Source organism: Nannobrachium achirus (assembly GCF_963921795.1).
Source record: "Nannobrachium achirus genome assembly, chromosome: 10".
Taxonomy (NCBI): Eukaryota; Metazoa; Chordata; class Actinopteri; order Myctophiformes; family Myctophidae; genus Nannobrachium; species Nannobrachium achirus.
The window spans coordinates 39,176,264-39,199,962 of record NC_137819.1 but is presented as its reverse complement, the minus strand read 5'-3'; the positions used below and the strand labels follow the sequence as shown (position 1 = coordinate 39,199,962).

The 23,699-nt window shown below is 40.5% G+C and overlaps 1 protein-coding gene across 1 annotated transcript in view; it reads left to right on the top strand.

Moving 5' to 3' along the window:
• The window catches only part of LOC308293030 (uncharacterized protein), a 28,026-nt gene that overhangs the window by 1,282 nt on the left and 3,045 nt on the right, over positions 1 to 23,699 (top strand). The window contains exons 2-12 of the mRNA XM_080735460.1: positions 2,669 to 2,944; positions 3,250 to 3,543; positions 3,997 to 4,281; positions 4,509 to 4,631; positions 4,995 to 5,027; positions 6,237 to 6,275; positions 7,595 to 7,633; positions 20,760 to 21,035; positions 21,593 to 21,880; positions 22,104 to 22,391; positions 22,574 to 22,705. Coding sequence (XP_080591586.1) covers positions 2,669 to 2,944; positions 3,250 to 3,543; positions 3,997 to 4,281; positions 4,509 to 4,631; positions 4,995 to 5,027; positions 6,237 to 6,275; positions 7,595 to 7,633; positions 20,760 to 21,035; positions 21,593 to 21,880; positions 22,104 to 22,391; positions 22,574 to 22,705 — 2,073 coding nt within the window. The remainder of the gene's footprint in view (positions 1 to 2,668; positions 2,945 to 3,249; positions 3,544 to 3,996; positions 4,282 to 4,508; positions 4,632 to 4,994; positions 5,028 to 6,236; positions 6,276 to 7,594; positions 7,634 to 20,759; positions 21,036 to 21,592; positions 21,881 to 22,103; positions 22,392 to 22,573; positions 22,706 to 23,699) is intronic.

Sequence of the window (23,699 nt, the reverse complement as noted above, 5' to 3'; positions counted from 1 at the left end):
ACCTGGCCTTTGATAATGCCAATAAGCGCTGGAACGCCTCAGTTTCCCTTGCACTTCCCACCAAGCGGAAGTGGGACGAAGTAAAGATGCTGAACGACTACACCCAAGGCTACCTGGAGAGGGAGTGTGTCAACACCTGGTTAACAAAATTTGTTGAACTAGCCCTTACCCGTTCAAAGATATGAGCTCCAAAATGATGTGCAGTGTGTGGGTTATGGGATGTGCACTGTGCACACAGTATATGAGGGATGGAAAGTAACTTTAACTGGTGCTTGCATGATGTAGGAGCATCAATGTAAGAAACCCGTTTCGTTTAATGGCTACAGAGATACTGTCCCCCCTTCCCCCCCCCCCCAGCCCGCCCGCCCACCCGCCTGCACACACACCCGCCTGCCTGCACACACACACACACACACACACACACACACACACACACACACACACACACACACACACACACACACACAGCTGGTTAAACATTTTGCCTCAAGCTAGATGCAGAATAGATGTGCCTCATGCTAGATGCAGAATAGATAGTAGATACACCATAAAAATGCTAATATACAGCATACGATTTGTGAAAGTGACAAACGGGCTTCACAGTTATGTCAGGTGTGTTCATATGCTTATGGTGATGCGATTTCAGATCAATTGCTCCAGCCACTGAGGAGAAACGCTGTGACAGACAGACAGACAGACACTCACTCAGACATTCGCAAAATTATAGTATAGATACGGGCAAGCGCAACTCCTGGCCAGCAGTGAGTATTATTTTACATAACCCTAACACGTTTCACACACATACATGTCTGTACAACTCAAAGCACTTTACAGGTAACACTAGGACGGATAAAAATACAAAATGATCAATAATAAACTTTATTATTGTAGTACTTTTCAAAACAAGGTTACAAGGTGCTATGGATGAGAGAAAAATAAATCTAATTTGGTTAAGTGGAGCATCCCTGATGTTTCATTGGATAATAAATAAATATAGATTTGATGTAAAGCACTTCAGCATGTTGATAAATTCTGTTACAAATGTTCTGCAAAATGTTGTGCCTGTGATATGCAGTAGCCTGTTTTTCAGCTTTATATATTAGATTTTAAATACATGGTATTATCACACACAAATAACCATTGACAAATATGAATAATAATGAATGAATGACTAAATGAAATGAAAATGTGAATGAATTCAAAATTCCCTACAATGCCCACATATATCTTCTCAAACCTCAATGTTGTCCTCATGGCTTCCCAGATCGAACAGAGGTCCATGTGTATGACACGAAGAGCAAGAAACCAGACTCACTCATCTTACACTGCATGGCGACGGGATTCTTACCCAAAGATGTGATCCTGAACATCAGGAGAAATGGGCAGGTGGTGAATGAACTGGACGGCATACAATCCACAGGTGTCCGACCCAACGGCGACGGCACTCACCAGATCAAGATGCATATGGAGATTCAAAGAAGTGACACTTCCATATACAACTGTGAGGTCAAACACCCCGCGTCCAAAATGTATGAAGTCAAGGATTGGGGTAAGAGGCTTGTTTACACTATATGCAAAAGCAATTAAATAAAGGCCTTTTTAGATGTTAAAATGGATAGAGTTGAGTTTTTATTACTTTATCTAATCTTTAATTATAGGGTAAGGTTCTGAGCTTGCATGCTCGGTTAGAGCAAGACCCTGTTTACATAGTACTGACGAATGTTATCAGTAAAACATGTCTTGTAAGTACAGTACATTCTTCTTTCTGGATTTTAGATGTCTCAATGCGTGTCACATCTGACGACTCTGGATCAAATGGAGGTGGTGAGTAGCCTGGCTACATAAAATGTTGTTACTTATGTTGAAAGTGAAACTAAGTCGTTTTTTTGTTACTGCGCAATAGGTGCAATAACATGTTTTTTATTGCCTCTGTTGCATAGGAAAAGGTACAGTTTCATGACAGTAGTCCTACAAATCACTGGTACAAGGTCAACTAAAAGGAGATCCTATGCTTTTCGGCTTATAAACCGTGTCTAGTGATATACACATGCAAACACGTCCCCAATTAGCTGCCATAAACGTTTGATGATTAGCCTAGATTGTTTATTTATTTGTTGTAGGTGTTCAGTAGGCCTACTTGGTAGGCTATAAAGTTAAAAGAGAACAAGGAAATCACTATCGTGACCTGTACATGTTGTGTTCTAGAATTCTTTTGAGGGACTACAGAATTCATGTTTCTTCAACCGGTGTGGTCCGCGGACCACCGTGTGTGTGTGTGTGTGTGTGTGTGTGTGTGTGTGTGTGTGTGTGTGTGTGTGTGTGTGTGTGTGTGTGTGTGTGTGTGTGTGTGTGTGTGTGTGTGTGTGTGTGGGATGTGTGTGGGGGATGTGTGTGCGGGATGTGTGTGGCCCATATGTAAAGTCCAATAATCAGACTTAGTCTTTTTGTATCTTTAGTTTTGGCTGACACGTCCGCATCCCCGTCCCAGCTTGAGTCAATATGTAATGTGAAAAACATCACAGAGAAATTGGAATACCAAAAATATAGACCACTCTCATACATTATATTATATTTATCTTGGTGTGTGTCTGTTTGCTTACTGCATCTTATTTATTCTGTTACTCTTCCTCCTCCTCCTTTTTTTATTTCTTCTTTTTTGGACTTCCAGATATCCACTCGCTCACCTACATCTACACAGCTCTCTCCAAGCCCATCAACCAACCAGGGATCCATGAGTTCACGGCCATGGGTCTGCTGGACGGCAGGATGATTGACTACTATGACAGCACGATTAAGAAAAAGGTCCCCAAGCAGCCGTGGATGGAGGAGAGGCTGGACAAGGACTACTGTGACAAAGGCACTCAGTCACGCCAGAGCAAGGAGCAGTGGTTCAAAGTCAACCTGGATATCCTCAAGGAACGAAATGGACACAAGAATGACACCGGTTAGAAATCCAAGCAGTTGTTATACACTGCATAACAACTGCTTATACACTGTATACTAACACTGTATACGTTTAGCTATAAGGGTTACTTTTAATTGAGATGACGGAGTGGAATTGAATTGAAATTAATTGAGTGGTAATAAGTGCATTAATCCTGCGCAAGTTCTGCAGATAAAATTTTCTGAATGTTATGCAGCAAAAGGTATAGTGTAAAACAAAACTGTTAAAACTACAAGACTGTTTGCTCTGGAATGATACCTTTTCACATTTACTCCCCCTGTCTTTTTCTTTTCCCTTTTCTCCAGCTTTGCACATTCTTCAGTGGAGGCACGGCTGTACGGCTGAGAGAAAAGAAGACAACTCATTTAAGTTCATCAGTGGTATGGATGAATACGGCTATGACGGTGACGACTACCTGGCCTTTGATAATGCCAATAAGCGCTGGAACGCCTCAGTTTCCCTTGCACTTCCCACCAAGCGGAAGTGGGACGAAGTAAAGATGCTGACCGACTACACCCAAGGCTACCTGGAGAGGGAGTGTGTCGCCACCTGGTTAACAAAATTTGTTGAATACGGGCAAGCGCAACTCTCGGCCAGCAGTGAGTATTATTTTACATAACCCTAACACATTTCACACACCTACACGTGTGTACAACTCAAAGCACTTTACAGGTAACACTAGGACGGATAAAAATATAAAATGATCACAAAACAACAACTAATAATAAACTTATTATTGTAGTACTTTTCAAAACAAGGTTACAAGGTGCTCTGGATGAGGAAGTGGAGCATCCCTGATGTTTCATTGGATAATAAATAAATATAGATTTTATGTAAAGCCCTTCAGCATGTTGATAAATTCTGTTACAAATGTTCTGCAAAATGTTGTGCCTGTGATATGCATTAAAATGCATTATTTAAATACATGGTAGTATCACACACAAATAACTTTTGACAAATATGAATAATGATGAATTAATTAATTAATTCAATTCCCTACAATGCCCATATATATCTTCTCAAAACTCAATGTTGTCCTCATGGCTTCCCAGGTCCACCAGATGTCCATGTGTATGACAAGAAGAGCAAGAATCCACTCTCACTCATCTTACACTGCATGGCGACAGGCTTCTTACCCAAAGACGTGACCCTGAACATCAGGAGAAATGGGCAGGTGGTGAATGAACTGGACGGCATACAATCCACAGGTGTCCGACCCAACGGCGACGGCACTCACCAGATCAAGATGCATATGGAGATTCAAAGAAGTGACACTTCCATATACAACTGTGAGGTCAAACACCCCACGTCCAAAATGTATGAAGTCAAGGATTGGGGTAAGAGGCTTGTTTACACTATATGCAAATACAATTAAATAAAGGCCTTTTAGATATTAAATTGGATAGAGTTGAGTTTTTATTTACTTTATTTAATCTTTAATTATAGGGCAAGGTTCTGAGTGTGCATGCTCTGTTAGAGCAAGACCCTGTTTACATAGTATTGACGAATGTTATCAGTAAAATGTGTCTTGTAAGTACAGCACATTCTTCTTTCTGGATTATAGATGTCTCAAAGTGTCTCCCATTTGACGACTCTGGATCAAACATCGGAGCTATTGTTGGTGTTGTTCTTGTTGTTCTTGGTATCCTGGTTGGAGTCTCCGTTTTGATCATGAAGAAAAAAAAAGGTTGGGTTCATTAGAACAACTTTCTCTTTTTCTCTTTTTCTGTGGGGAATTTTGTGACATCAGTCATTAAGCTTAAGCTATGTCTCAATAATGATACATTACTGTGCAGTGATGTAATTGTGCCTTAAGCTTGCTAAATCTTTTGCATCTTTACGTCCCCTCCCTATCAGGCAGCTGGAACACAGAATATTGAAATATTTAATTTACCTATTTCTTATACGCTGGGAAAGTTATGTGGTCAGCCAAGATTATAAATTGATTTTCTCTCTCTCTCTCTCTCTCTCTCTCTCTCTCTCTCTCTCTCTCTCTCTCTCTCTCTCTCTCTCTCTCTCTCTCTCTCTCTCTCTCTCTGTGTCCACCCAGTCGGTTGCTTTTCAGGAGAACCTGAACCTGAAGGTTAGTACTGCTTCACAACAATTTACATGGAATGATATGATATGATATGATATATGGTATAATGCTAATCATACGTGATGTCTTGTGTGCTTAAAGATCTATTAAATATATCTGAATTTATCTTATATATCTGAAGCTGTCTAGCAATATAACACAGATAGTAGAACTTCATAGAATGTCTCAAAAACTCTAAACTGGTAATATAACGGCTGGTATATCAAACATATCACTGTTGTGTGTTGAGTTGAGAAGTACACATTTTATTACGCCGCATAATGTGATTATAGGCCATGTGGGAAACCAGTCTTTCAACCAGTCTCACAATAGAAAATACATTGCAGGTAGATTAAAGGAGTAGTTCACCCCCAAAATGACTTTTTTTCTATTGATTAGTCATGCCATGGAGAGTAGAGTTCAATAATATTTTTTGGTTTTTGTCACATTCCTAAGACAAAAATGTGATAACAATACATTTACCCCCATTCATTCCGGATGGTGACCCGTTTCGAAACGGGTCACCATCCGGAATCAATGGGGGTAAATTTACTCGAATCAAATTTTTGTCTTAGGAATGTGATAAATACCAAAAAATATTATTGAACTCTACTCTCCATGGCATGACTAATCAATAGAAAAAAAGTCATTTTGGGGGTGAACTACTCCTTTAAATTAGATTTCAAAAATGAAAATTCAGAGTGAGCAAGACACAAATACAGATGAAACAAGATAAAACCAAAAGAGAGAGAGAAATAAAAAGCTTAAGTTAAATCAGACCATTGTTTCAGGGACAGAGATGGTGATGCACAACCACTTTTACTGGTCTGGCATATCCCACTAGAAACCCTCACTAAAACATTTTCCTTTATGTTAGCTCCCTCTCAGTCTCAATGCAGGAAATCAATATAAATTGTGAATATTGTTTGGCACTGAGAGGCCAAACAATAGAGGCACAGGTGAAACATTTTGTGTTATGTACGCCTATCAAATGTATTAATTCATAATCTGGAATTGGCAGTCTGGTAGTTTTATTTATTTATATTATTTATTCAGAATAAAAGAGACTCAATTGCTGCAGGTTTCATACAAGAATGGTTAAGACTCAGGGATTTCATCTGCATCCATCCAGTTTTGTTTAAAAAATAAAGAAAATAAAGGCAAATAAACAAGTCTGTTCACTGTATGAATTAATCCTCTTGGCTGGGTTCGCAGGGGGAAATATTGAGAGCGGCGAGTTGGAGACCCTGCAAGGTATGATTATGCTTGCTCTACCTTTTCAAAATGTACATTTGTTTATTTTACAAAACGGTATTGTACATACTGTAGTCAAACTGAGTTGAAGGGTTCTATAGAAATAATGGTTTGCAATGCTAATGTAGCATCTTTGAAATGAATTAATATGATAGTTTTGCATTTCGGGCGGCCGAGCGTCTAGTCGGCGACCTGGCCAACTCGGGAACGATTTAAATTGGGAATGAATGCCCCACCCTTTAATGCAAACCCCATTATACCTGTTGTCATACGACCTGTTTTGACCATCTGTTTGCCTGTGTCCATTTATGCCCATATATGGAGATATCTGTTTGCGTCCATGTCATGCCCATGTATGGAGATCCCTGTATCTGTCTGTCTGTGTCCCTTTTATGCCCATATATGGAATCTCTGCCCTTGGGCAGCCAAGCGTCTAGTCGGGTGCCGGCCTACTCGGGAACGATGTACATGGGGAATGAATGCCCCACCCTTTAATACAAACCCCATTATAACTGTTGTCATAGGACCCGTTTTGACCATCTGTTTGCCTGGATCCATTTATGCCCATATATGGATATATCATGCCCATATATGGAGATATCTGTATGTCTGCGTCCATTTTATGCCCATATTTGGAGATCTCTGTATCTGTCTGTCTACATCTTGAGCAGTATACGCAGCCTGTTTGCTTTTCCACCCGTGGGGAATGATGCCCCTCCGGTTGTTAGGCAATACCCATCATACCCGTGGTTCGGTTACTTCATACTGATGACATTCAATAAGTAACCATGGCATTTTTTGTTGACTCATTTGGCGTACGTGATGTCAGAGCCTTTTATGAAGTGATGTCACAATGAGTCAGCGCTTGCGCCGATTTCCTCCGGAACAGCCTGATGTCAACAATCAGCCCCGCATAAGGAGATTCCGAATGTTTCGCGCCGGTTCGGGAAAACCGCACGTCGGGTCGGGTCGAGGCCCGGCACTGCACTCCGCGCCGCAGCGGGGAACGCGCGTGCCGAATCTGAAGCCGGTGGGACGAACGGTTCTCAAGATATGCGGATTACAGACAGACAGACACACACGCAGACACGCAGAGACTTCTCGCATTTATAGATAGATGTAATTGATGTAAAGCCATGCTTTTAGGATCAACATCTGAATTGTTTTATTCAGAATAAAAGATACTTAATTGCAGGTTTCATAGCCTATATGGAATGTTAAGACATAGGGGTTTCATCTGCATCCATCCAGTTTTGTATACAAAAGAAATAAATAAACAAGTCTGTTCAGTGTTTGAATTGTGTCCTCTTGGTTGGCAGGGAAAGGCAGTGTGGAAAATGTTGATGGCAAATCGGAAGGTACAGTATGATAATGTTTTCCCCCTCTACCTTTTCAAAATGCACATTACTTTATTGTAATGACAATAAAGTAATAACAACAGTGTTGTTGAATTCAATATAAGTCGAAGGGTTGTTCCCATGATTTACATAAACAAACATCCATTATTGCAAAATATATTTCTAAAACAATTTCTAATTACAATTAAAGGAGTAGTTCACCCCCAAAATGACTTTTTTTCTATTGATTAGTCACGCCATGGAGACTAAAGTTCAATAATATTTTTTGGTTTTTGTCACATTCCTAAGACAAAATTTTGATTCGATTAAATTTACCCCCATTCATTCCGGATGGTGACCCGTTTCGAAACGGGTCACCATCCGGAATGAATGGGGGTAAATGTATTGTTATCAAATTTTTGAAAACCAAAAAATATTATTGAACTCTAGTCTCCATGGCGTGACTAATCAATAGAAAAAAAGTCATTTTGGGGGTGAACTACTCCTTTAAGGAATATCCTAGGGTGATAAAATCACAGAAATGATATTCACAATGGGTTAATGTTGAACTTTAGGCCATATGTTTTTTTTTTTTTTATATACCAGCCCATATACAGTCTCTGTACACAGATATAATGCATTTTGTTAATGACTGTTACTTTTACAAATGTAATGCAAGTGACCAAACAGTATTACACTACTAGTCAGTCGTCTCAGTGCGACATGCGACCTCGCCCAGACGAGGCCATCTGGCCAGTGATGTATATCGGACCAGTTAACCATATATGGAGACCCCTGGTACCCATATATGGAGATCCATGTACTGTATATGTTACATCCCCTTTTATGCCCATACATGGAGATCCCTGTCTGAACCAGCCACACAGATTGTCTTCCTCCATATATGGGCATTCCCATATGAAGTCCTGTTAGATATGGTCTTAATATTTATTACATCAGGGATCTCCATATATGGGCATAAAAGGGATTCTGTTAGAGTGGTTCCCATGACATCACAACATACAATCCCTTTTATGCCCATACATGGAGATCCCTCCTTGGCTGCGTCCGAAATCCACCCTATTCTCTAATGTAGTGTACTAAAATGGGGCTCTGCCATTTTGAACTAGTGTCCGAATGTATAGTGAGCATTTTTGTACCCTAATTGCGACCGTCAGGGAGCAGTTTACTATGAAAACCTCCACCGGCCGTCCGTCCGTCCGTCCGTCCGTCCGTCGGTCACACGTCACACGTCACACCTTTGCCCTGCTCATATCTCCGCATCAGTATGACACCAGTAAGACTCCCTAATCGGGAGATAAGCGACCGTTGGTCGCTTATCTCCACAAATAGGCCAAAAGTTTGTTTTACCAATTATTACACTCTATGTGAACATTTACATCAACAAATCCCAAGTACTATGCAGAACGACCCATTTCAAGTTTTTAATGTACAACAATATTTAGAAAATAGGTCTACAAGCTGACAGTCCTCGTCCCTTATATTCCCATAGGTTATATGGAGATCTCAGTGTTTGTCAGTCCTTGTTCATTTATGCCCATATATGGACATCTCTATATCTACTGTAACAGTCCTTGTCCCTTTATGCCCATATATGGAGATCTCTTAACTGTAAGTCCTTGTCCCTTTTATGCCCATATATGGATATTCCTGATGTCATCAGTATATGAACATATATGGGCTTTCTGATATGCCCATATATGGAGATCTCTTAACTGTAAGCCCTTGTCCCTTTTATGCCCATATATGGATATCCCTGATGTCATCCGTATATGCCCATATATGGGCTTTCTAATATGCCCATATATGGAGATCTCTGTATCTCCATATATGGGTATAAAAGGATACTTCAGGTCTGACATCAGGTTTGTTTATATTGGGTTGCTAGGTTTGACATCACAAACTCTATGGGCCATCTGACCTAGAAATCTATATTTGGGCATAGATGACTCATCGTGACCTCATCACACGTCGACCGCACGTGTGACCGACGGACGGCCGGTGGAGGTTTTCATACTAAACTGCGACCTTACGGTCGCAATCACACCACATGTGTACACAAATCTTTGTGTACGTTGCTGTGGCAACAGTCTGTTGCTGGTCTGTTAGTGTACGTTAGCAACCACCTTAGCAACCATGGTTTTACCCAGGCAACCAACTGTTTACCCTAGCAACCAACTGTTTACCATAGCAACCATGTTGTTTTACCCTAGCAACCAACTGTTTACCATAGCAACCAGATACGCAGAGCAGGGATCTCCATGTATGGGCATAAACAGGTGACATCACACTGATGTCAGATACTCAGAGCAGGGATTTCTCCATAATATATGGGCATAAAAGGGATTCTGTTAGGGATCTTCATATATGGGCATAAAAGGGATTCTGTTAGGGATCTCCATATATGGGCATACAAGGGATTCTGTTAGGGATCTCCATATATGGGCATAAAAGGATTCTGTTAGGGATCTCCATATATGGGCATAAAAGGGATTCTGATCTCCATATATGGGCATAAAAGGGATTCTGTTAGGGATCTCCATATATGGGCATAAAAGGGATTCTGTTAGGGATCTCCATATATGGGCATAAAAGGGATTCTGTTAGCTGTTAGTGATCTCCATATATGGGCATAAAAGGGATGCTGTTAGGGATCTCCATATATGGGCATAAAAGGGATTCTGTTAGGGATCTCCATATATGGGCATGAAAGGGATTCTGTTAGGGATCTCCATATATGGGCATAAAAGGGATTGTATCCCAGATGATGCCCTGTTAGGAGATCCACACTAACAGAATCCATATATGGTCCTACCGACAGCTGCTATAAGCCAACCCTGGCGATAAGGTCTGAGTCGAAGAAATGCTTCTTTCCTGGCAAGAATTGCCCCTTTATACTGTAGGGCTCGTTTGTGTATTGTATGACATCACGCCACATCATCGGCTGAGGACTGTGTGATGTCATCATATCTCCATATATGGAGACATAAGTTGCTCATGCCCAAATATGGGCTGGTGAGGTCAGACTTAGTGTGATGCGTAGGTTATCTCCATATATGGAGATTCAACTTCAATGAGTAACCATGGCAAACTGTCAACTGCCCGTATGTCTTGATAATTGGTAAAACAAACTTTTGGCCTATTTGTGGAGATAAGCGACCAACGGTCGCTTATCTCCCGATTAGGGAGTCTTACTGGTATAGTGTACTGAAGTATCCCACAATGCATTTGGATTTGTAGGGTGCATTCGATGGTCACTATTCGAGCCCTACCCTTCATTCACCAAATGAATGAATACAATTTAAAAATATATATATATATTTTTATAACCTTTTTTAATTGAATTGTGATAAATAAAAACATAATTATATAGGCCTATTTCTCATAATAACACCGCAACATGTTGGTATGCTATTTACAATCCACAAGCATTGGGGAGTTGATGTACAAGCTCACAACGCGTTGCTTCGCCCCCTGTTGAGAACTTGTAGATCGGCTATTATTTATTGCTCCAAAAGCCAAGGCTCTGAGCGTTTTAACTGTGCGACAGCGTTGACGCAACCAGATGGCGACGGAGTAGTGTCCGAAATGCGCTGATTTGTTCACTACTGTAGTACACTACATCTGGATCCCTCATTTAGGGTTAGGGAGTAGGGAACGTGTTCCGCATTTCGGACACAACCCATGGCTTGGCCATCTGGCCAGTGATGTATATTTATGACATCAGGGATCTTCATATATGGGCATAAAAGGGATTCTGGGGAATACCCATACTGTATATGGACTTTTACATACGGTAGGTGTAGTGTCGGACATGACCTTCAGACAGACAGACAGAGATATGCGGACAAGATGTGCCGGTTTTCAGCACTGCAAAAAAAATTGGGAGGAATATGTCAGTCCGACGTCTCATTACTCCCGACAACGTGGCTATGTGTGTGGTTAGGGTTAGGGTTAGGGTGAGAGATAGGGTTAGTAATGGTTAGGGTTAGATAGAGATAGGGTTAGTAATGGTTAGGGTTAGGGTTAGAGATAGGGTAGGTAATGGTTAGGGTTAGATAGAGGTAGGGTTAGTAATGGTTAGGGTTAGGGTTAGAGATAGGGTAGGTAATGGTTAGGGTTAGATAGAGGTAGGGTTAGTAATGGTTAGGGTTAGGGTTAGAGATAGGTAATGGTTAGGGTTAGGGTTAGATAGAGATAGGGTTAGTAATTGTCTCCACTGATGAGCAATTCGGGTTCAAAAGTAAACATGGCACTGACATGTGTGTATATGCTCTAAAAGAGGCAGTCGGTAAGTACATTACCACCATGTTTACGTGCTTCCTGGACGCCTCTCGAGCCTTTGACCGCATTAACCATGGCAAACTTTTTGCAAAACTAAGAGAGCGAGGGGTCCCTTCCTACTTAATAAGAGTTTTACATTTTTGGTACTCCCATCAAACCATGCAAGTAAGATGGGGTGACACTATATCTGGTCCATTTCAAGTGACTAATGGGGTCAAACAGGGTGGGATAATATCACCTGTGCTTTTTAATTTGTATATGGATGAACTCTCTGTCAGTCTTAAAAAGTGCAGGACTGGCAGTATGATGGGAGAAAGGCTTGTTAACCACTTAACTCATTTAGTGTCAGCGCCCTCTAGGGGCCATAGAATGCCAGGGTATCTCTCATAGGCGAGCGCTTTAGCTTCCAGGACCTCACCTTCCAGGACCTCACGTGCTCACGTTCATGCACGTCATGGAAAGGTCCCGGATGATAATGCTAACAGAATGGCTATTCCCATTTTGTCATCTAAAAGATCATTTTTGGGCGATTTCGCCGTAAATAAACCTCGCGCCGCTTCCCTAAAGACGCAATCCAGAGATATAAGCCTTCAAAGATGTGCTCTTTCATTGGATTAGGCGGAGATTGGCGATTTCGTTCGCAAATAACGGCCGGCCGGGAGGTTGCTAGCTTTCGGCTAGTAGCTAGAAAAATCAGGCCTGGCTTCAGAAGGCCTCTTATCATTTTATTCATTTTATTAAATATCCCGGACTAGTTCGGGATAGGCACCCTGGAATACGTCGCGCCGCCTACAATGAACATTTGGTGAACATTGGGGGGGGTCTAAACTTTATTTTAAACCATTTTCAATGGAATAAATCGTCGGAGCATCTAGCGTCTCTCGTTGGTGAGCGCTGGGCGAGCCGGGACCACCCACGTTGCTCCAAGCAGCTCGGGGTAAGTAAAATAGCAAATAAAAAATTGTTTTTGATCCCGAATATCCCGAACTAGTTCGGGATAGGCACTCAATGAGTTAATGTATGCGGATGACCTGGTTGTCATGTCTCCCAGCAGCTGCTTCGAGTGTGCTCAGATTATGGTCAGATGTTTGACATTAAATTTAATCCTAAAAAGAGTGTTGTCATGATATTGAAAACTAAGGAGGAACGAAAGGCAGCTTTCCCTTCTTTTCAGCTGGCCGACAAGGTGCTTAATGTTGTGAACAAGGTCAGATATCTGGGGCACATCATTAGAGACGACCTCAGTGATGATGATGATATACAAAGACAATACTGTAAACTATATGCACAAGCCAATATGCTCTCACATAGATTTTACATGTGTACTGATGATGTGAAGATAGCCCTTTTTAAAGCCTATTGTACACCACAGTATACTGCCCACTTGTGGTGCAGTTATAGCAAAGGTAAATATAATAAGTTGCGGGTGGCATACAATGATGCTCTCAGAATCCTGCTGCGGGTCCCGAGGTGGACAAGTGCCAGCCATTTGTTTGTGAACAGCGGGGTTGCCACTTTGAATGCGGTAATCAGGAATCTGATGTACAGTTTCATGATGAGGTTGAAGGACTCAAAAAATGAAATTATAATGACTCTAATCATGCCTAAAAAGAGCAGCATTAGATACTCCTCTTGTCTCTGGAGACATTGGATTGAGTGTCTGTATGTTTTTTAGTGCCTTTTCTGTTGTGCCCTGTTGTCGTTGTTTTTGTTTTAATCTCTGTTGTCTCTTGTATTGTTGATTGTTGATATATGGACCTGTAGAGTCTGAAATAAAGATTGATTGATTGATAATGGTTAGGGTTAGATAGAGATAGGGTTAGTAATGGTTAGGGTTAGGGTTAGAGATAGGTAATGGTTAGGGTTAGGGTTAGATAGAGATAGGGTTAGTAATGGTTAGGGTTAGAGATAGGGTTAGTAACGGTTAGGGTTAGGGTTAGAGATAGGGTTAGTAATGGGGAGAGTCTGACGAACGCATTGTCACAGTAATGCTGGTCAGAACAACGCTACGCACCCAAAATTGGCAAGTCATTTCCAAATTGCTAGACAAGACATTGAATATTTTGGAAATCACAAAATGAAATGAACATGCTTTCACCTGTGTGCGTTAATTTGAAAGTCGCGTTCACTATTATCTTATTATCCTAATGGTAATAATAATAATGATGATACAAATATTTATAGAAGGGCCAATCATATTCTTATGTTTAATGTCCAAATTGTAAAATATGCCTTAAATATAAGGTGCTAGAATAAAATGTAACCATTTAATTTGGGGTGCCGTGGATGAGCCCAAATAGTTTGAGAAACCTTGCTCTAGTGGTAAAATTTTACATATGTTACATGTCAAATGTTACAATGTAACAGTGAATAAGATTACTGAAAGGTGCATTTTGAGGCACGCGTCTGATGACAGTATACAGTACAGTATGTAGCCTACAGTATAGATGTTGGATGTAAGATGTATATCAAGCTTTTACTCTTAAATGGATGTATCTGCTAAAGAATTTCAAAGCCTACACAAATAGGCAACAAATAATTAGCCCAAAGAGAAACTAAATGTTCTGTACGAATGCTGCTTTTCCTTCACCCTTCCAGCCCAAGGCTCCAGGAATGGGGACTCCAACCCTGAATCCACAAGCTTCATGGGGGGAGATGAGCCTAGTGACTGATTCTCTACTGCAGAGGCGTTATTTCAGTAGTGAAATAATAGTGAGACACAATAGTGAAATCTTTGTTCAATTAAGGGAATATCAAACCCATGTAGTATCTGAGGGGTTCTTTTTGTAAAAACCATGGGCAAATAAATGCCCTCAATTGTGTTTCCCCTCCTTTAAAATTCGGACATCATGTATCGTAACTATGACTTTCAGTCAAGCTTTTGCTCAAGCAATTTCTATTTGTTAGAGGAGGAAACAAATTATATTATACACACACACACACACACACACACACACACACACACACACACACACACACACACACACACACACACACAAACACACACACACTAGGCCTGTTGGACGATATTGGGCTATATTGAGTCCAACTGTCGGTTGTTGATATCTTTGTTCGATATTTGTCATTTTATTATGCGTAAATGTAATGTTCTGCCTCCTCGAGAATATAGGCCCTAATTGACTACAGTATATATTCACACAGCGGCCATTTTGCTCTCATGTCATATTTGCGGGTGGGGAAGAAATGCCTCCTGGGGTGACATTATTTCATTCAAAGAATGGCCGATGTGTCAATATGGTGAATATGCTAGTGGTAAGACATGGGAGACACAGGTTTGAGTCCCGAGCGTTACAGTGGTCTCAGTGAATCGGGCGTCCAGGTTTGGGAGGTCAAAAGGGGGGTGAGTTGTGAGTAGTGACTCACAGCCTCTGCCTGATGACCAAAAGCCTAATAACTCCCATCGCAAAGGGGGATTTCCCCTTTTGGCTAGTGGTTAAAATAATGGCTTTTCACACGGGAGATCCAGGTTAGAATTCTGGGTGTTACTCTGTTATGGAGGGGGTGACATTGGTGACATGCTCTGCCAAAATGTGTTAGATATTGCTGATCAAATAAATGCATTCAAATTAATTGTTCATAGCAGCACAGCATGGCTGCTGTGAACAAAGTGGTGAACTTGTAATCTTAGTTCAAAATTAAATTTCCTTCCTGAATTGGGTAGATCATTTCACAGAACATTATTCAAATCACACAAAGCTCCACAACAGCCACAGAAAACCAAAACATTCTGCATTTGAACATCAGCTACATCTGACTCATTCTGAGAGTGCAGGCCCTCCTTATTCAATATTGTTTTGTTAACCTATTTAGACCGAGAACCCCTAAACATAACATAACTATACTTTTCAATCCAGGAACCCCTTTTGGAGTTGTTTTTGTTACGTATTGCGTACAGTAGATAGCTCCATTTTTATTATCTTTCTCAGGAAACCTTTTAGAATTGGCCTCAGGTCTAAATGGGTTAAAGTAGATGCTTACTGTTACTATTACCAATGTTACATGACTTATGGGTTAAAGTAGATGCTTACTGTTACTATTACCAATGTTACATGACTTATGGGTTAAAGTAGATGCTTACTGTTACTATTACCAATGTTACATGACTTATGGGTTAAAGTAGATGCTTACTGTTACTATTACCAATGTTACATGACTCATATAGACACTGTGCCTTGCTTATGCTATTTTTAAGAAATGTTATTTGCACAATTATGTTTGTCATTGAAAGAGGGCCACCCTAGTGTAGCAGTTAGAACACACGCCTGTTAATGCACACACCTGTCATGTGGATGGTCGTGTGTTCAAACCCTACCTGGGGGTAGATGTCAGCATGGGGCATGATGCGGTCACCGTGGATTCCTAACGCCAAATCAAATGGGTTCAGATCTGAGCCAAGTCTCCTGAGGAGGCGCGTCTGAAGCCTGTCCTGGGCGGGGGTCTCAGACCTGAAAACAGATGATGATGTTTTTCATTGTAAATTACCCCAGATTGGAGATTTAGGTCAATTTGACGTGAACCTCATTGTTGCTGTCGGGGCAGAAATCTCATATCTCCATATTTGAACTTTTTGTGTTTTTTCGTAAACTTGATCATACTGCAACCACAAGATCCACAAGCTCAAAACGTGGTGCAAAGCGGCACGCTTTCAGCTTGTAGACCTGCTACTTTGATACTTTTAAATCCTGAAAAGCAACAGAGACGATATGATCTTACACTGGAACTTGGACCTGCTGTATGAGATTTATCTGGTTCTCGTGCAGTCGTGCTTTACACAGTAACAGAGAGAGAGAGAGAGAGATTATGACTACATAATGGTCAATCCACTCTCAAATATGTACATAAAATGATGTACAGCAATAACCATAAAACGGTTCCATACTAATAGAGATGGTTTTATAGCCTAATCTGAATCTAAAAAGGAGTGAAAAACTGAGGCAAGGAAGACATTATTTTCCCCATGATGGCATCGTAGCATATTTCTTTTTTCTTTGTTTTTTTACAGTGGTTCTCAAAGTGGGATCCAGGGACCCCCAGGGGTCCTTGAGGGACTTCCAAGGGGTCCCCAGCGAAATTGGTTAATAGCATCAACATCAGGTTAACCATTTTAACCCTATATACATCAACTATTTGAAAATAGCCCATCTATAAGCTCAAAACACCGCGATGTGACACGTAAGCTTGTAGATTTTATTTTTAATCTTGAACAAAACCCATTTTGTATGCGGGTCAAAAAGTATTTTCAGATGGGGTCTGTGGCCAAATACATATTAACGTCATGAAAAGGTTTGAGAACCACTAGTTTATGAAACAACTCTTTTCTCTTCAAATACTTATATATACGTATACGTATAAAAAAAATGTTATTTTGAAGATGTGTATTTCTGGTGTGCCTTTTATCTTCCACTGCTTGGTGTTAAGATCATTAATCAAAACGCTTCAATAAAGGATTTGATCCACAGCTGTGTCTGCATTCACCTTGATGACTATTTGAACAGGGTTTTGGAGGTAGATTCCACTGTGGAGGAATGAGTGAGTGAATCTACATTATCAGGCTGGCAAGGCCAGACTAATTGGAAGCAGGTGACAAAGTGTTGTATTCAAGAGCAGTATTAAAATAAAATGTCAACATCAGTTTACATCATCTTAAATCATCTAGGAAGCACAGTGCAGGGAAACACAATGGCTTGATCAAGCTTTTAAATGCAGTTCTACCCCTTCTATGATGAATAAGTCATGTGTAACAAATGTTTAATAATTGTCATCTTTTACCAGTGGTATAAAGTAACTACCGTAAGTACATTAACTTAAGTAGGTTATGGTATTTTTTTTACTTTACTGGAGTATTTCCATTTACTTCTACTCCACTACATCTCAGAGGCTTTGATTGATTGAAGACTTTATTAGAAGTTTGCATAGGAAAAGGTACAGTTTCATGACGGTACAGTTCACTGGTACAAGGTCTACTAAAAGGAGATCCATGAAAAGACTAAGCTTATTTCCACAGGAAACCATTTAAGCTCATGTAACATTGAATGACAGACGAATAGAACACAGTACTATGCAGTAGATATGTAAAGAAAAGAAAAATTAGAGAACAAAAAAAAAGAGTAAACAGTAAGTATATACAAAGAAGGGGCAGTGGAGGGTAGGGTTGGACTAGGTTAGTTTTTTTTACCAGTTGCGAACGGCTGCTGCCTGTAAGTGGTTTTTCAGGGCAATTTTAAAGGATGCTAGTGATCCGCACTCCTTTATGGCCTTCGGTAAGGCTTTCCACATTTTGGTGGTATAGCAGAAAAAAGAGTTTGACCCTTTGTTGGTTTTGACTCGGGGTTTTATGGACATCCTTAATGTTTATAAAGTATTTTGACAGGTACTTGGGTATCATAGTGGTGTAGTGTATCTTGTACACCAGGCCCATTGCAAGTTGCTGTACTCTGTCATCTACTCTGAGCCACCCCACTCTTAACTGGTGAGTAGCGGTGAGGTGAGGCAAATAAAAAAATATGCATATTGCACTTTTACTCCACTACAATTATTTGAAAACTATAGTTATTAATTACTTTGGAGACATACATTATTAATTATTATATTATAATACATCAACCACTTTAGCCCTATTTTATTATACATAGGCTATTTGAAAATAGATGATCTACAAGCTCACAATGCGGTGTGTTGTGAGCTTGTAGAGCTGCTATTTTCAATCATTTTACTTTTACTTTTGGTACTTTAAGTATATTTTGATGCCAATTCTTTTGTACTTTTACTCAAGTAACACAGGCATTTGACTTGACCACCAAATTGCCCTGTATGTCACATTGAGTTAGAGATGTAATGAAGTGTCATGGTCTTTGTTATGATTTAATGATAGTGTGTAGTAATTGACAGGTCTCACAGCCTCATTAGAAATAGATCAACATTTATCAAACTATCAAAGTACAGGGAAATATTACAGAAAAAGAACTTCTGACATTTTGGAATGGTAAATAGTTTTGTGTCCAGAGAGACATATCTTTAAAAAAAATCATACAGGTTTTGGAAGAAATATTATGATACAAAATCTGGATATTTAACCGTAATATCCACCCTAAAATGATGATACAAAAGTCAGATAGGCCTATTTAACAGTAATACCCATGGTTTACTGCATCTACGAGGAAATACGTTTGTGGCACGACAACTTCAAGTACGGCCTTTATAGTGTATGAATGTTGTTACTATGTCACACACAAAGGCGGCACCCATATTCACAGGACTTTGGACCCAAGGCACACAGGCAGACAATATAAAGTACAGTATACTCTGATAACAGGTCAATTCAACTGCTGGAATAAGTCCTCACTGAAAGCTTTGAAACAATGCCCTGAGACTCTCACATTAAAAAGATGTATTCCATATTAACATTCCTGATTTTCGGGACATTATGGACTGTGAATTGTGGTGAGTATTGTGTTTTCATATCTCATTCTAATGAGTTCTGACTAATATATTCTGAAATCATTGGTCAGTTTGTTCGATGGGTTGGAAAAACGCTTGTTTTATGACATTTTATCCTATCACACAATATGCTGGCTACTGATCCAACATAATTTTAATAAGACATATGTTTATTTTATCATGTAGTTATGTATTTTGTATTTGTCCAGCCTAAAAGTGAAAGTAAATGATAATTTAGGACAAACACATTTCAAAACATTGAAATACACTAATAATAATTGTTTAGGAAATATCTATTACATAAGGCTAGTAAAACAGGAAATATATTTAGGAAGAAAGGGAAATGGGTGGTTTTATGTTACCGAAATAAAAAAACAATGGAAGAAGACAGTTCCATTTGAAAGTTTTTCCTCAAAGCATAAATTCCTGATATATTAGGTTACAGCCTAGGGTACCTGGAAGCTGGAAACTTAATTCTCCAACCTGTCTCTCTGACTCTGTACCGAACAAAGATCAGCCAGATAGTCACAAATTAATGATTCCAGGATTGGTGATCATAAAACCATAAATTGTATTTCAATATGACCAGCCTTGTATGGGGCAGTGGGGTAAACAATGTCATAATCTCTGGCAACAATTTCAGTTTGAACTTTATATTGTGCCATGGTGATTACATCTCCATGGCAGCCATTAGAAGAGAGGTCATTTTGGAAGGATCGTTAATTTCTTGTGACTGTTGCTGAGAAATATACATTAGTGGTTGATATCAGTGACCTTCCAAAAATAGAAGACACTTCCCATGGGTAATCCCAAAGTTATTACCATCAAATGGAAATAAGGGGGTACCGGATGGATGAGATACTTGTTGTATGCTGTTGTGACAGATTTGTACTGTGTGTATTCATTAGCTTGATACACCACAGGTGCCAGCAAAGCTAGCAAAAGCTACCCAGACTCTACACACAGGGTTTGCATACCTAACAGAAACAACAGACAAACCCTGAATGTACTGTATGTGGGATGACTGATTTATATCCTGTGTGTATTCATTAACTTGATACACCACAGGTGCCAGCAAAGCAGAAAGTACCAGACTCTTACACAGGGTTTGCATGCCTAACAAAAACAACCGACTCTGAAGCAGGGTCAAATAATGACACCCCACCAACACCGTGTCCAGCACACCTCCACGGGTTGACCAGCTGACCCCCTCCCCCTCCCTCCCAGCTTTAGGCAATTATGTAATGTCAAACATTATTGTGAGAAATTGGAATACCAAAAATATAGACCACTCTCATACATTATATTATATGTATCTCTCTGTATGTCTGTTTACTTTACCCAGTTTTCCTTTCTGGTATTTATTCTGTTTTTGGACTTCCAGATACCCACAAGCTCAACTACATCTACACAGCTTTCTCCAAGCCCATCAACCAACCAGGGATCCATGAGTTCACGGCAATGGGCCTGCTAGACGGCAGGATGATTGACTACTATGACAGCACGCTTAAGAAAAAGGTCCCCATGCAGCCGTGGATGGAGGAGAGGCTGGACAAGGACTACTGGGAGAAAGGCACTCAGTCACGCCAGAGCAAGGAGCAGTGGTTCAAAGTCAACCTGGGGATCCTCAAGGAACGAAATAGACACAGCAACGACACTGGTTAGAAATCCAAGCGGTTGTTACAGTATATACTGCACAGGTTTAATTGTGGTTAACTTAGTGTTAGTCACTGTTAATGTCATATAGTGCATTCAGTCCTGTAAATACTGCACAATATTCTTCTGAATGATGTGCTGAAGAACCAAAATTCTAGTGTGAAATAGGTGTGTCAAAGTAATTTTGGGTCAACTTCAGGCCTTCAGACCAGCTGCGCATGTGACCGTGAACGTACAGTACGTGCACATTGACTTTTTCTTTTTTCACCTCTCATATGTGTCTCAGTATCAGCTATAACAATGTTACGTACGTCAGTGATTCTCAAACGTTTTCAAGTCATGGATCCCCAAATTGATATATGGCAGCGGACCCCATCTTTACATTTTGGTGCCAGGGGTGCCATTGGATTTATGGTAGGGGTCCCCAGAGTCCCGGACCCCCTCAAAACAAAGACATACGTAACGTAGGCTACTGCTTTGTGTCGGACTGTTTCCTCTGTTATGATGCCTCAACTTGTCTTGTACCTCCACCTGTCATTGTATTTTTTACATTTTCATCAGGTTTACACATTCTTCAGTGGAGGCATGGCTGTAAGGCCGAGAGACAGGGGGAATCATTAAAGTTTGTCAGCGGCACAGATGAATACAGCTATGATGGTGACGACTTCCTGGCCTTTGACGATGCCAATAAGCGCTGGATCGCCCCAGTTGACCTTGCATTTCCCACCAAGCGGAAGTGGGACGAAGTAAAGATGCTGAACGACTACACCCAAGGCTACCTGGAGAGGGAGTGTGTCTCCTGGTTGAGTAAATTTGTTGAATACGGGGATGAGCAACTCAAGACCAGCAGTGAGTATTAGTTTACATAACTCTATTAACACCAATGCCAAAAGTCCACAAAACATGTTTATTTTTTAATAAACTCTATTAATTGTAGCAATGTGCTCTGGATGAGAGTGGAATAGGACCCTGATTTGATTAGTAGTGTATTCCTGATGTTTCACTGGCTAAATTCCCTGCAATGCCCATATGCAACTTCTCAAAACTCAAAGTTGTCTTCATTGCTTCCCAGGTCCACCAGTGGTCCATGTGTATGACACGGAGGTCAAGAATCCAGACTCCATCATGTTACACTGCCTAGCGACGGGCTTCTACCCTAAAGACGGCATTACCCTGAACATCTGGAGAAATGGGCTGGTGGTGGATCAACTGGACGGCATACAATCCACAGGTGTTCGACCCAACGGCGACGGCACTTACCAGATCAAGAAGCACGTGGAGATTCTAAGAAGTGACTCTGCCAAATACAGATGTGAGGTGATACACCCCGCATCCAACGTGCACGTTTTCAAGGATTGGGGTAAGAGGCGTGTTTGTATCATGCAGTTGGATTCATTTGCTAATCTGCACATGTTGAGGGAATGTTTCATGAGCATAATTAAAACTAATTAAAAAAAGAAGAAAAGAGGCATTTTTACTTTTTAATATTGGATATTAAAATGGAGAGTTGCTAGTTTTTATTTATTGTATTTATTCTTTTAGACCACTCAATGAGTGACATATCTAACAACCCTGGAACAAACGTCGGAGTTATTGTTGGTGGTGTTGTTGGTGGGCTGCTGCTGTTGGGAGTAGTGGTTACTGTGATCGTCTGCACCTGTGGGAAGAAAAAAGGTAGGGTTAATTTTAGATGTGATGTGATGTGATGTGATGTGATGTGATGTGATGTGATGTGATGTGATGCGAGGCATCACATCACATTCCACGATATCCCACGATTTTTTAACCCATTTTTTCACCCAGTGCCAATTACCTAACCTGTAATCCTGGTTTCTGCTCTCCCTCTGCCACGCCTGGGGAGACAACGGTGCATGAGTAGTCCAAGTTACTTCTTTTCACCTGACAGGGGGGATATCCCCGGTTTGGACGTAGCACGTGGAAGGAACACGTTATTCCAACCAATTCCTTTCCCCTCCATCAGGCGCCCTGGCTGGCAGGGGGAGGCATTATAGAGACCAGGATTACTGCATGTTTTTGTGAGGGTATCAACCCTAGGAGACACAAGAATATGCAAACTCCACACAGAAAGGCCCTTTCGCCAACCCCACCTAGGGTGTGGGCGTTGATGACGCGGAGGAGGGAATTCCCCGACGGGAATCGAGGGGGGAGACATGTTGAAGACCAGTCGTTCCGCAGCATTTCACCAAAAGGGAAAAAATAAATAAACTAGGCCTACTTCGTCTAGCAAATCCCACTAGTGGTTCCCAAACCTTTTAGCCCAAAAGAGAAATTAGACTTTCGCCTGGGATCCAAATAGAAGCTATTTTCACAACTTCTTAATTATTATTTTATTTTATTTATGGTATTTCTTAGATTTGTTTGTTTGATTGTGTGAAAATGTATACAATTCCCTTTTTTTCTAAAAATAAAGTAATTCTTTGAGGAGCGGAAAATCTTTTGAAATATATATTTATGTATTTATTTTTTTAGGAAAAGAAATGTGATTCTTACTCAAGTCGTGACCTATAAAAATTAGTCTGTTTGATACAAAGACTTGTGTTGACCAGGGTATATTTTCACAGAGGCAAACATGCACTAGAGAGGATTTGCACAAAATCTGAAGTATTACAGAAAGTGTCTGATTTCATCATCCTGGTTCCAGCCCCTT